Source organism: Tachyglossus aculeatus, chromosome 4, assembly GCF_015852505.1.
Source record: "Tachyglossus aculeatus isolate mTacAcu1 chromosome 4, mTacAcu1.pri, whole genome shotgun sequence".
Classification (NCBI taxonomy): domain Eukaryota; kingdom Metazoa; phylum Chordata; class Mammalia; order Monotremata; family Tachyglossidae; genus Tachyglossus; species Tachyglossus aculeatus.
The window spans coordinates 43,684,497-43,697,639 of NC_052069.1; the positions used below are offsets into that span (position 1 = coordinate 43,684,497).

General features: G+C 45.5%; 1 protein-coding gene across 3 annotated transcripts in view; it reads left to right on the plus strand.

Annotated features, from left to right (window-relative positions):
- LRRC8D (leucine rich repeat containing 8 VRAC subunit D) overlaps nt 1–4,682 on the plus strand; it is a 162,867-nt gene extending 158,185 nt beyond the window's left edge. For 2 of the 3 annotated variants that reach the window (XM_038745576.1, XM_038745577.1), the window contains exon 2: nt 1,723–4,682. In XM_038745576.1, the coding sequence (XP_038601504.1) occupies nt 1,725–4,304 (2,580 nt within the window). In that variant the 5' untranslated portion in view covers nt 1,723–1,724 and the 3' untranslated portion in view covers nt 4,305–4,682. Of the gene's footprint in view, nt 1–596; nt 615–1,722 lie in introns of those variants that run through there. The other variant, XM_038745578.1, reaches the window with a different exon arrangement.
- Nucleotides 4,683–13,143: the final 8,461 nt, after the last annotated feature.

Here is a 13,143-nt window from a genome sequence, read left to right on the forward strand (position 1 = left end):
CTGGGACAGGGGAATGAATAAAGAGAGCAAGTCAGGATACCGCAGAAGGGAGTAGGAGAAGAGGAAAAGGGGCCTCTTGAAGGAGATGTTCCTGCAATAAGGCTTTGAAGGTGTAGAGAATAATTGTCTCTCGGATTTGAGGAGGAGAGCATTCCAGGCCAGAGGTAGGATGTGGGCAAGGATTCAGTGGTGAGATAGTTGAGATTGAGGTACAGTGGTTAGCATTAGCTAAGGTTGAGGTTATCATTAGATGAGCGAAGTGTGCGGGCTGGGTTGTAGAAGGAGAGTAGTGAGATGAGGTAGAAGGGAGAAAGGTGATTGAGTGTTTTAAATCCAATGGTGAGGCGTTTTTGTTTGATACAGGGGTGGATGGGCAACCACTGGAGTTTCTTGAGGAGTGGGGAAACCCCCGTCTAGACTGTGAGCCCACTGTTGGGTAAGGACCATCTCTATAATGTTGCCAACTTGCACTTCCCAAGCGCTTAGTACAGTGCTCTGTACACAGTAAGCGCTCAATAAATACGATTGAATGAATGAATGAAATGGCCTGAACGTTTTTGTAGAAGTACAGACTGGAGTACTTCCCAAGTGCTTAGTACAGTGCTCTGCACACAGTAAGCGCGCAATAAATACGATTGAATGAATCAGTGGGGAAAGATAAAGGGCTGGGCGGTTGGTAAGGGGGCTGATATAGTAATCAGGACAGGAGAGGATAAATGATTCTATTAACATGGTAGCAGTTTGGATGGAGGAGAAAGGGTGGATTTTAGCAGTGTTGTTACTGTGTGCTAAGCACTGTACTAAGAGCTTTGCAGAGTACAATATAACAATGAGCAGACACATTCCCTGCCCACAACGAGCTTACAGTGTGGTCTAGTGGATAGAGCAAGGATCTGAGAGTCAGAAGAACTTGCCACTCGTCTGCTATGTGACCTTGGGCAAGTCACTTCACTTCTCTATGTCTCAGGTACCACATCTATAAAATGAGGAATAAGACTGTGAGCCCCATGTGAAACAGAGACTGTGTCTGTCCTGATTAGCTTGTATCTACCTCCGCGCTTAGAACAGTGCGTGATACAGAGTAAGCGTTTAAAAAGTACCGTTAAAGAAAAGGTGATGGTGGTATCATAGTCATCATCATCATCAGTCGTATTTATTGAGCGCTTAATATGTGCAGAGCACTGTACTAAGCGCTTGGGAAGTACAAATTGGCAACATATAGAGACAGTCCCTACCCAACAGTGGGCTCACAGACTAAAAGGGGGAGAATCTAGGAACGAGCCCTGAATCTTTGGGGTGCCTCCTCTTTCCCCCGGAAGTCACGTGAGGAGAATCGTTGGTACTCCTTTCCGATTCTTCCACGTGCTTCTGTGGGCGCCTCCTCATCCGCAGGAGGCCGGAATCGGGTTTGTTGTCGAATGAGAAGCAGCGTGGTGTGGTGGCTAGAGCACGAGCCTGGGTGTCAGGAGGTCATGGGTTCTAATTCTGGCTCCGCCACTTGTCTGCTGTGTGTCCTTGGACAAGTCACTTCTCTTCCCTGTGCCTCAGTTCCCTCACCTGGAAAACACGTCCCACATGGGACGGGGACTGTGTCCAACTCAATTTGCTCGTATCCACCCCAGCGCTTAGTACAGCGCCTGACACATAGTAAACACTTAACAGATACCATCACCATTGCGGTCTGCGCCCCTGCGGTGACACGTCTTTTCTGCTTTGTCGTAGGAATGTTTACCCTCGCGGAAGTTGCATCGCTCAATGACATTCAACCGACTTACCGGATCCTGAAACCATGGTGGGACGTGTTTATGGATTACCTGGCCGTCGTGATGCTGATGGTGGCCATCTTCGCCGGAACCATGCAACTCACCAAAGACCAAGTGGTATGCTTGCCCGTGCTGCCGACTCCCGTCCATCCGAAAGCCCAGCCAGGGGCGGGAAACGCCGACGTCACCCCGGACGTGCCCAAGCCCGTCACGGCGACGGACCCGGATCCGGACGGGTGGGAGGCGGAGACCCTTCCCTTAGGGGCATCGGCCGTTACGCCCGGCAGGCCTCTCAGCCAGACCCCCTCCTCTGGCCCTTCCACCACCGTGGCCCACCCGGAGGCGAGGAGAGGGCAGAAAGACGCCACCGGTCGCAAGACGAACTTGGATTTCCAGCAGTACGTCTTCATCAATCAGATGTGTTACCATCTGGCCCTCCCTTGGTACTCGAAGTACTTTCCCTACCTCGCCCTCATCCACACCATCATCCTGATGGTCAGCAGCAACTTCTGGTTTAAGTATCCCAAAACCTGCTCTAAAGTGGAACACTTCGTCTCGATACTGGGGAAGTGCTTCGAGTCGCCTTGGACCACCAAAGCACTGTCCGAGACGGCCTGCGAGGACTCGGAGGAGAACAAGCAGAGGATGACAGGCACGCAGTCTCTCCCGAAGCACGTGTCGACCAGCAGCGACGAGGGGAGCCCGAGTTCCAGCACCCCGATGATTGGCAAATCCGGCTTGAAGTTCTCCGCCGAGAGGCCGGTGGTCGAGGTTCCGAGCATGACCATTTTGGACAAGAAAGACGGGGAGCAGGCGAAAGCCCTGTTCGAGAAGGTGAGGAAGTTCCGGGCCCACGTGGAGGACAGCGACCTGATCTACAAACTCTACGTGGTCCAGACGGTCATCAAGACGGCCAAGTTCATCTTCATCCTCTGCTACACCGCCAATTTCGTTAACGCCATCAGTTTCGAGCACGTCTGCCATCCCGAGGTCGAGCACCTCACCGGCTACAACGAGTTCGAGTGCACCCACAACATGGCCTACATGCTGAAAAAGCTGCTCATCAGTTACATCTCCATCATCTGCGTGTATGGCTTCATCTGCCTCTACACGCTCTTCTGGTTGTTCCGGATCCCCTTGAAGGAATACTCATTCGAAAAAGTGAGGGAGGAGAGCAGCTTCAGCGACATCCCCGACGTCAAAAACGACTTCGCCTTCCTTCTGCATATGGTGGACCAGTACGACCAGCTGTACTCCAAGCGTTTCGGGGTCTTCTTGTCGGAGGTCAGCGAGAACAAGCTGCGGGAGATCAGCCTGAACCATGAGTGGACCTTCGAAAAGCTCCGCCAGCACGTGTCGCGCAATGCCCAGGAGAAGCAGGAGCTGCATCTCTTCATGCTCTCCGGGGTCCCCGACGCCGTGTTCGACCTCACGGACCTGGACGTGCTGAAACTCGAACTGATCCCGGAAGCCAAGATTCCGGCCAAAATCTCCCAGATGACCAACCTCCAGGAGCTCCACCTCTGCCACTGCCCGGCCAAAGTGGAACAGACAGCCTTCAGCTTCCTCCGGGATCACTTGAGATGCCTTCACGTGAAGTTCACGGATGTCGCCGAGATCCCCGCTTGGGTCTACCTGCTCAAGAACCTTCGGGAGTTGTACCTGATAGGCAACTTGAACTCTGAAAACAATAAGATGATAGGGCTGGAGTCCCTCCGGGAGCTGAGGCACCTGAAGATCCTCCACGTCAAGAGCAATCTGACCAAAGTCCCGTCTAATATCACAGATGTGGCTCCGCATCTGACGAAATTAGTCATTCACAACGATGGCACTAAGCTCGTGGTACTGAACAGCCTTAAGAAAATGATGAATGTAGCAGAGCTCGAACTCCAGAACTGCGAACTGGAGAGAATTCCGCACGCCATTTTCAGCCTCTCCAATTTGCAGGAGCTGGATTTGAAGTCGAATAGCATACGCACAATTGAAGAGATCATCAGCTTCCAGCACTTGAAAAGACTGACTTGTCTAAAGTTATGGCACAATAAAATCGTCAACATTCCTCCTTCTATTACCCACGTAAAAAACTTGGAGTCACTTTATTTCTCGAACAATAAACTCGAATCCTTACCCGTGGCAGTGTTTAGTTTACAGAAACTCAGATACTTAGACGTGAGCTACAACAACATTTCCGTGATCCCCTTAGATATAGGATTGCTTCAAAACCTGCAATATTTGCATGTCACCGGGAACAAAGTGGACGTTTTGCCCAAACAGTTGTTCAAGTGCATTAAAATGAGGACTTTGTGTCTGGGGCAAAACTGCATCACCTCGATCCCGGACAAAATCGGTCAGCTGGCGCAGCTCACTCAGTTGGAACTGAAGGGGAACTGTCTTGACCGCCTGCCTTCCCAGCTGGGCCTGTGCCGGCTTCTCAAGAAAAGCGGGCTTGTCGTGGAAGATCACCTCTTCGACACGCTCCCTCCCGAAGTCAAAGAATCACTGAACCAAGACACGAACATCCCCTTTGCTAACGGGATTTAAACTGAGCTCACACCCAACCACCCCCACACCCGCACAGTACTTCCTAGGTTGCAAATGCTAAAAGTACAGGTTATTGCAAGACGGTGCGTCTTAGGAGTAGCTGAAACTTTAAAGAGAGATGGGAGGAGGGGAGAAGACAGAGTGAGGAGAAGGCGGGTAGAAGATGTAACTGAATGTTCAATGTTTGTAATGTTTTTAAGGCATCATTTCCGATTTTTTTTCTTTTGTTTTTTCTTTTGGTGTGAGGGAAAGAAAAGCTGTAATCACTAATCTCAATGTCTTTTTAAATTGTTAACTTGGATGCTGCCGCTACTGAATGTTTACAAATGCTTGCCTGCTTAAGTAAATGATTAAATTGGCATTTTCTTACAATATCAGTTTCTTAGGTATCTGGTTTTCATTCCGGTCCTAACTTTACTTAAAGCCCTGCAAAAAAAAAATAATAAAATCCTAGAGTGTGATCCCACGACCACAACAATTTTGAAACAGAGCATAATTTAGTGTTTGCAGCTCAAGGTGCTAGCAACTGATTCCGACACCAAAGCCATTAACTACTCTGAAGTTTAATTGTATTGTGCTAGTCCTTCTAAAGGTGTGGAATACAGTAAAGGTGTGTGTTTGTGTATGCACGTATTTTAAAAAACAAAAGTAAGAAAAGCCCTGCTGTGTTTTCAAGCCCAAATAACTTCATTCCCTCCCATCCACTCCACAAAAACATCCACAGTGCCGCACATGAGTATTCATCAGAATCCATGCTCTTTCTTTCAATGATTCCACCCATTTCTCTAAAATGGTGATCTTTTTGGCCAATTGGGAATTTGAGAGTTCTCTGAGAGGGAGTCTTGAGTCCTGTGAAAAGTGCACATTAGATAATTGGATAACTGCTTTAAGATAGTCCACTAAAAATCATTGTTATCTGCACATGCAAGTAATGATATCCACATTGGGCAGAAGGAACTTAGATGCAGAGAGACTAGGCAATGGTCCTGAGTTCACATGGCAGTTTTCCTGAGAAAGTCATCGCTTGCTTGCCTGTAAAAACTGGCAGGCAAGAAATGCCTTTGAGTCACCCTTCTTTTGATACTGAGTGTGTTATTTGGTGAAGCACTGCTTTTTAAACACCACAGTTTCAGAATAAAACTGCTTCTGCTGCAGCATTCCCTATTCATCTGTTCCGAGACTGAGAAGTAGATGTGGAAATCTTCAGGTGATCAGAATATATAATAATGCTAATAGGTTCTTCCTACGTGCTAAGCCCTGGGGTAGATGCAAGATCATTACATCGGACACAATCCCTGCCCCAATGAGGATTACAAACTAAAGAGAACAACAGGTATTTTATTCCTATTTTATAGATGAGAAAAAAGACATAGAGAAGGTTATTGATTTGCCCCACAGTCCCACAGCACGCAAGTGGTGGGGCTGGGAGTAGAACACAGGTCCTCTGACTCCCGGTTACATTCTCTTTGGTATGGCTAGATCCCTGGACTTTTATCTAACCAGTAAAAAAATGCTCATCTTCCAATGTTCTTAATCAGTGGCATTTCTTGAGCGCTTTCTGTGTGCAGAGCACTGTACTAAGTTCTTAACTAGTAAGCATTTACTTCATTTAAAAATTACGATTTACTTTCAATCGCTTCAACTTTTGGCAATGAAACTGCTCTTCTACTTTTTTTTTTCATGGGCTTTAAGCGCTTACTATGTGCCAGGCACTGTACTAAGTGCTGGGGTAGATACAAATTAATCAGTTTGAACACAGCCCATGTCCCACATGGGACTCACAGCCTTGATTCCCCGTTTACAGCTAGGTAACTGAAGCACAGAGAAGTTGTGACTTGCCCAAGGTCACACAGCAGACAGGTGGTAGAGCTAGGATTAGAACCCAGGTCTTTCTGACGCCCAGGCCTGTGCTCTCTCCATTAGGCGATGCTGCTTCTACTGATCAGAATTGTTTCTGCCTTTCACTCGAGCTGATGTGTTGCTGCTTTTATATAAACTAACCTTATGGTTTGGGATTCTGCATGTATTTGTTAGTTATCCATTTGTTAGTATTCTCCAGCAAGATTGTCTCACATGATATTAAAGCCAACTTGTCTTATGCCAACCACTCCCATGGCTCAGTCTTAGTTTAACACCACTCCAGGTGATTGCTTGCCCTGTGCAGGATACTGTACTAAGCATTTGGAAAAGTGCACTACAGTGGAATTGAAAGACCTGATTCGTATGACTTCCTGGCTGTGATACCAATAGAGAAGGACCAGATATATGCCTCAAAAGCCAGTCTTCCGTGACACCTATCTCCTATGACTTGCGGCATTTCCCATAAAATGTTAGCAAAAATTTGTATTTGAAGGATGATTTTCTATAGGTCGCTTACAATGTGTCACACACTGTTCTAATCTCTGGGGTAGATACAAGTTAATCAGGTTGGGAAAAGTCCCTCTCTCGCATGAGGCTAACAGTCGAAGTAGGAGGGAGAACACGATTGAATCCCTATTTTGCAATTCCTTAGAGTTGGCCATCACTAAAACAGCAGTTTAGCAGAGGACATATCGGTATTTGGGGTACAAAGAAAAGTCTCAACTGCCAAATGATCCCTCTTTTTTGTGACATTCCTCTTCTCCCCCACCCAACAAGGTGAAGGGATTCCCTTTGGCTTCTTGGGCCTGAGGCAATGGTAAACCACTTGCGTATTTTTACCAAGAAAACACTATGGATTCTCTACCAGAACGATTGCAGTTGGAAGCAGGATGTTCTGGGAGAAATGTCTCCATGGAGTCGCTACGGGTTGGGAATGACTTTATAGCATAAAACAAGACAAGAATTATAACTCTGACAAGACTTCCAAAGTTAATGAGCCAAAGGGCCAGCCTTACAGTTTCTCTAAATATCATTGAACTTTGTTGATTGGAACTCTTTTTGCAATATCTACTTCAGCACATTGGGCCTTGGACTTTTAGCACTAAAAACCGATTAAAAGAAGCAGCATAGCCTAGTGGAATGATCCTAGGATCTGTCATTCTAGCTCGGCCACTTGTCTGCTGTGTGACTGGGAAAGTCACTTAACTATTCTGTGGCTGTTACCTCAAGTGTAAAATGAGGATTAACCCTCCTCCCTCTAATTTAGACTCTGAGCCCTGTGTGGGATTGGGATTGTGCCCAACATGATTCTATTGGATCTACATCAGTGCTTGACACATAATAAATGATTTAAAAATACCATAAAAAAGATCAGAATGACCTGCCTTCATACAGAAGCAACTGGGCATTTATCTACCACAGAATTTCTATTAGCTTTCTGTGGAAGGACCTTAATTTTTTAGACTGATTGAACTCTGAAATGATTTCAACCAACCTATTCCAGTGTCCCATTGTGATTCCCAAACTTGCAAATGGTAAAGGAATCTTTGCCTCAAAAACAAAAGTAACTTCACGTTGGGACTTGTGAAACTGAAGTGGTTCAAATAATATATCAGTCTATCAATAGTTTTAACTCAGAACTTACTCTGTAAAGCACTCTACTAAAAATGTGGGAGAGTGCAGTAAGAGTATGACCCCATGACCCCTGCCTTCTAGGAACTTGTAATCTAGTGGGAAAAGTAAAATGCTTGGCTTGTGGGAGGAAGGCAACAAGGATTGTTTGTGCCCCAAATATAATAATAATAGTATTTGTGTCCTGCTTGCTATGTGTCAAGCACTGCTGTATGCACTGGGGTAGGTACAAGTTAATCAGGTCAGATCAATCAATCAATCATATTTATTGAGTGCTTACTGTGTGCAGAGCACTGTACTAAGAGAAGCAGCGTGGCTTAGTGGAAAGAGCATGGGCTTTGGAGTCAGAGGTCATGCGTTCAAATCCCGGCTCCGCTAATTGTCAGCTGTGTGACTTTGGGTAAGTCACTTCACTTCTCTGGACCTCAGTTACCTCATAAAAATGGGGATGAAGACTGTGAGCCCCCCGTGGGACAACCTGATCACCTTGTAACCTCACCAGCACTTAGAACAGTGCTTTGCACATAGTAAGCGCTTAATAAATGCCATTATTATTATTACTAAGCGCTTGGGAAGTACAAGTTGGCAACATATAGAGACAGTCCCTACCCAACAGTGGGCTCACAGTCTAAATAGGAGGGAGAAGAAGTATTAAATCCCCATTTTACAAGTGAGGAAACTGAGGCACAGAGCAGTGAAGTAATAATAAAAATTGTGGTATTTGTTAAGCATTTACTACGTGCCAGACACTACTAAGTGCCAGGGTAGATACAAGCAAATCGACTTGGACACAGTCTCTGTCTCTCATGGGACTCTCAGTCTCAATGGCTTGCCCAAGGTCACGCAGCAAGCAAGTGGCAGAACTGGAATTAGAACTGAGGTCCTTTTAGAACCGAGGTCCTTTGACACCCAGGCCAGGGCTCTTTCCACTGGACCACACTGCTCTTTCTGTGTACCTACAAAATCTGGAGAACGACCTGTCTAAGCCCTAGGACCTGGCTGACATCTCCACCACCTTCCCCGCCACACACAAGCTCTCCAGATGCCAGCTGTTGTCTGCCACCATTACTGTCCCTCCAGCTTTGTGCCTGAGGAACAGTATACCTCTCCCTCCACCCTCAGCTCTGGGGCTGAACCAGCTTGGACCTGTCCATCTGTTGGTCTCAGAGCAGCTCTCTCCCTTTGCTCTCGATCTCCTGCAACCAGTCCTCCTCATCTAAGTTCTCCCTCCTAAATAGGGGGAGCTGGAATTTCATCCCCCATTTTACAGATAAACTGTGGTACAGAGAAGGTAAGTGACTTGCCTAAGGTTACCCAGCAGGCAAGCGGCAGAGCCGGGATTAGAACCTAGGCCCTCTGATTCCCAGGCCTGGGCTCTTTCCACTAGGCCATACTGTTTTTCCTCCGTCACTGTCCCCTAGTTCCTCTGCTTAGCTGAAAGTCCAGAATGTTCCCTACTACAAAAAGGCCTCAGCAGCAATTAATTAAAATTTTAAAAGATATCACTTTACCATCTGGAAAACTTTTCCTCTTACTGCTATTCATAGTTCATAAAGAAATGAATACTTCATATTAACGCCTATGCGAAGGATTCAAGCTACCTTGTGTAAACAAGAACTTCCCATCTCTGAAGCAAATGAACTGATTGTCTTTTACTACCCCTGAGTTTAGTACTGTGCTTGACACATAGTAAGTGCTTAACAAATACTAGTATTAAAACTATAAGCTCATTGCCAGGAAACGTTTCTGCCAACTGTGTTGTACTCTCCCAGACCTGTACAGTGCTCTGCATATGGTAAGCCCTCAATAATTACCCTTGATTGATTGGTTTAATGAGAGTTGACCGTGATGTTTCAAATAAACTCCCGGATTTTTATGAAATCCTTCCTTTGGTTTAGCCTAAAGTTTTCCTGTTACAGTTTAGACCCGTTTCCTCTCTCATCCAGCCCTCAGTTGAGATGAAAACAGTGAGTCTGACTGATAACCTCTCGTCTTCTTGAAGATTATCATTTAACTCACTCCTTTGTGCCTCTTCTACAGGATGTGGTGAGCCTGGTGAATAGACATGGTGCGGTTCTTTGACTTTCCTAAAGACAAATGCTACATGAATACAGCGTGTTACTCATCCATCATCATCAAAGAACATTTAGGGGGTATCAGAAAATTCAGCTGAAGAAAAATGATCCGAAGTAGCTGATCTTCAAAATTATTCCTTGAGTCTATTCAAAATGAATGTTATGCCTAAATTCCAGTTGCCTTTACAAGCCCTCGCTTCCCGGAAAATGTACTGGGTGATGGATGATGTGAAGATGAGTGATTTGGGAGATTTTCAAGGTTGGAGATGAAGTTTTGAATTATGTTTTGAAACCTAGTATTAAGTAGAATCTTGTCTTATGATGTCTAGTCATTTCCAACCCATAGCAACTTTTCTATGAACTAATAATAATAATAATAATAATTATGGTATTTTTAAGCACTTACTATGCGCCAAGCACTGTTCCAAGCACGGGGGTAGAAACAGGGTAATCAGGTTGTCCCATGTAGGGCTCCCACTTTTAATCCCCATTTTACAGATGAGGTAACTGAGGCCCAGAGAAGTTAAGTGGCTCAGTGGAAAGAGCATGGGCTTTAGAGTCAGAGGTCATGGGTTCGAATCCTGGCTCCGCCAATTGTCAGCTGTGTGACTTTGGGCAAATCATTTAACTTCTCTGTGCCTCAGTTACCTCTTCTGGAAAATGGGGATTGAGACTGTGAGCCTCCCGTGGGGCAACCTGATCACCTTGTAACCTCCCCAGCGCTTAGAACAGAGCTTTGCACATAGTAAGCGCTTAATAAATGCCATCATTATTATAAATATTAAGTGATTTGCCCAAGATCATACAGCTGGGATTAGAACCCATGTCCTCTGAGTCCCAAGCCCGTGCTCTTTCCACTAAGCCACGCTGCTTCACCATCTCTCCCAGCACACCCCACCTCCATTTGCAGTCGTTGGGTAGCGTATCCATGTATGGAGTTTTCATGGTAAAAATATTTAAGTGGTTTACCATTGCCTCCTTCCGTGCAGTAAATTTAAGCCTCCACCCTCGACCCTCTCCCATGCTGCTGCTGCCCAGCATGGGTGAGTTTTGACTTGTAGCAGATTACCTTCCACTCGCTAGCTACTGGCCGAGCTAGGAATGGAATGGGGATGCTTCGGCTTCACTCTCTCTCCCATAGCCAAGGTTGGTAATGTACTGGAAACTCAGTGCCATCCTGAGAAGAAATAAGCAGAATGGCCTAAGGGAAAGAGCACGAGCCAGGGAGACAGAGGACATGTGTTCCAATCCAGGATCTGCCACTTATCTGCTCTGTGACCTTGGGCAAGTCACTTCACTTTTCAGTGCCTCAGTTTCCTCATTTAATAATAATAATAATGGCATTTGTTAAGTGCTTACTGTGTGCAAAGCACTGTTCTAAGCGCTGGGGGGGATACAAGGTGATCAGTTTGTCCCACGTGGGGCTCACAGTCTTCATCCCCATTTTACAGATGCGGTAACTGAGGCTCCGAGAAGTTAAGTGATTTGCCCAAGGTCACACAGCAGACATGTGGGGGAGCCGGGATTCAAACCCATGACCTCTGACTCCAAAGCCCGGGCTCTTTCCACTGAGCCACGCTGCATCTCTCATTTGTAAAATGAAAGATGAAATACTTGGTTCCCCTTCCCCCTTAGAATGTAAGTCTAAGGTGGAGTAGAGACTGGGTCTGACCTAATTATCTTACATCTACCCCATGGTTCTAACAGTGTTTATTAATAATTATGATAATAATAATGATTGTATTCATTAAGCACTTCCTATGTCCCAAACCCTGCACTAAGAACTAGGTTAGGGGTGACATATCTAGCTCAGACATAGTCCCTATGCAACATGGGACTCTTAAGTTTAAGCAGAAGGCAGAACTGGTCATTTATTGTCCATTTTACAGATAAGGAAATTGAGGCATTGAGAAATTAAGTGGCTTGCCCAAGGTCATTCATTCATTCATTCAATCGTATTTAGGAATACAGCACAGCTGTATTCATACAGCTGAAGGTCACACAGCAGGCTAGTGGCAGTGCTTGAATTAAGATGCAGGTGCTTTGATACCCAGGCCTGTGCTTTCCACTAGGCCATGCTGCTTCTGTTGGCACATAATAAGTGCTTAGCAGACATTATTATTATTATCATTACTATTATTACTAAATATCCTTTTAGCAACCTTTTTCTGCATTAGGTTTCATGCCAGGCTTTTGATCCATCCTCTGCTTTATTCTGAGTTTTTCCCCCTCTAGACTGTAAAATCCTTGTGTGCAGAGAACTTGTCTACTATCTCTGCTGAATTATACTCTTCCAAGTGCTTAGTATAGTGCTCTGCCCACAGTAAGTCTTCAATAAGTACCATTGCTTAACTGATTGATGAATTTCTCATTTTTGGCCAGGCAGGGAAGTCATAAGGAAAGTGTTGTTCAACCCAGTTAATTCCCCCTCCTGAATATTGTAGAAAGCTCTTTGTGGGCAGGGACCATGTCTTCCAACTGTATTGTATTGTAATAATAATAATAATAATAATAATAATAATAATGGTATTTGTTAAATGCTTACTATGTGCAAAGCACTGTTCTAAGCGCTGGGGAGGTTAGGTGATCAGGTTGTCCCACAGGGGGCTCACAGTTTTAATCCCCATTTTACAGGTGAGGTAACTGAGGCACAGAGAAGTTGGCAGAGCTGGAATTTGAACCTGTGACCTCTGACTCCAAAGCCCATGCTCTTTCCACTGAGCCATGCTGCCAAAGTGCTTAGTACAGTGAGCATTCAATAACTACCATTGATTGGGCTGTGGATTTATCCCACGCCCCCATGAAGTACAATAGTTTACTCAGAATAAAATAAAGCAGTTGGTGATTTCATGTAAAACGAGTGAAATGGGAGAATAATAATAATGGTATTTGTCAAGTGCTTACTACGTGTCAAACTGTTCTAAGCGCTGGGGTCTACAAAAACTAATCAGGTTGGACACAGTCCCTGTCCCACATGGGGCTTAAAGTCTTAATCCCCGTTTTACAGATGAGATAACTGAGGCCCAGTGAAGTGACTTGCCCAAGGTCACACAGCAGACAAGTGGCGGAGCTGGCATTAGAACCCAGGCCCTTCTGACTCTCAAGTCCATGCTGTAGCCATTTAGGCCTCGCTGTCATTACCCTTCAAGTGCCCTTAGATAAATCCCACTGACTTCTACCATTCCCCTGTGAAGTACAGTTGTTTACTCAGAAAAAAATAAAGCTATTGGCTACACAATATAAAACAAGTGAAGACGAGAATGAAGGTGTTA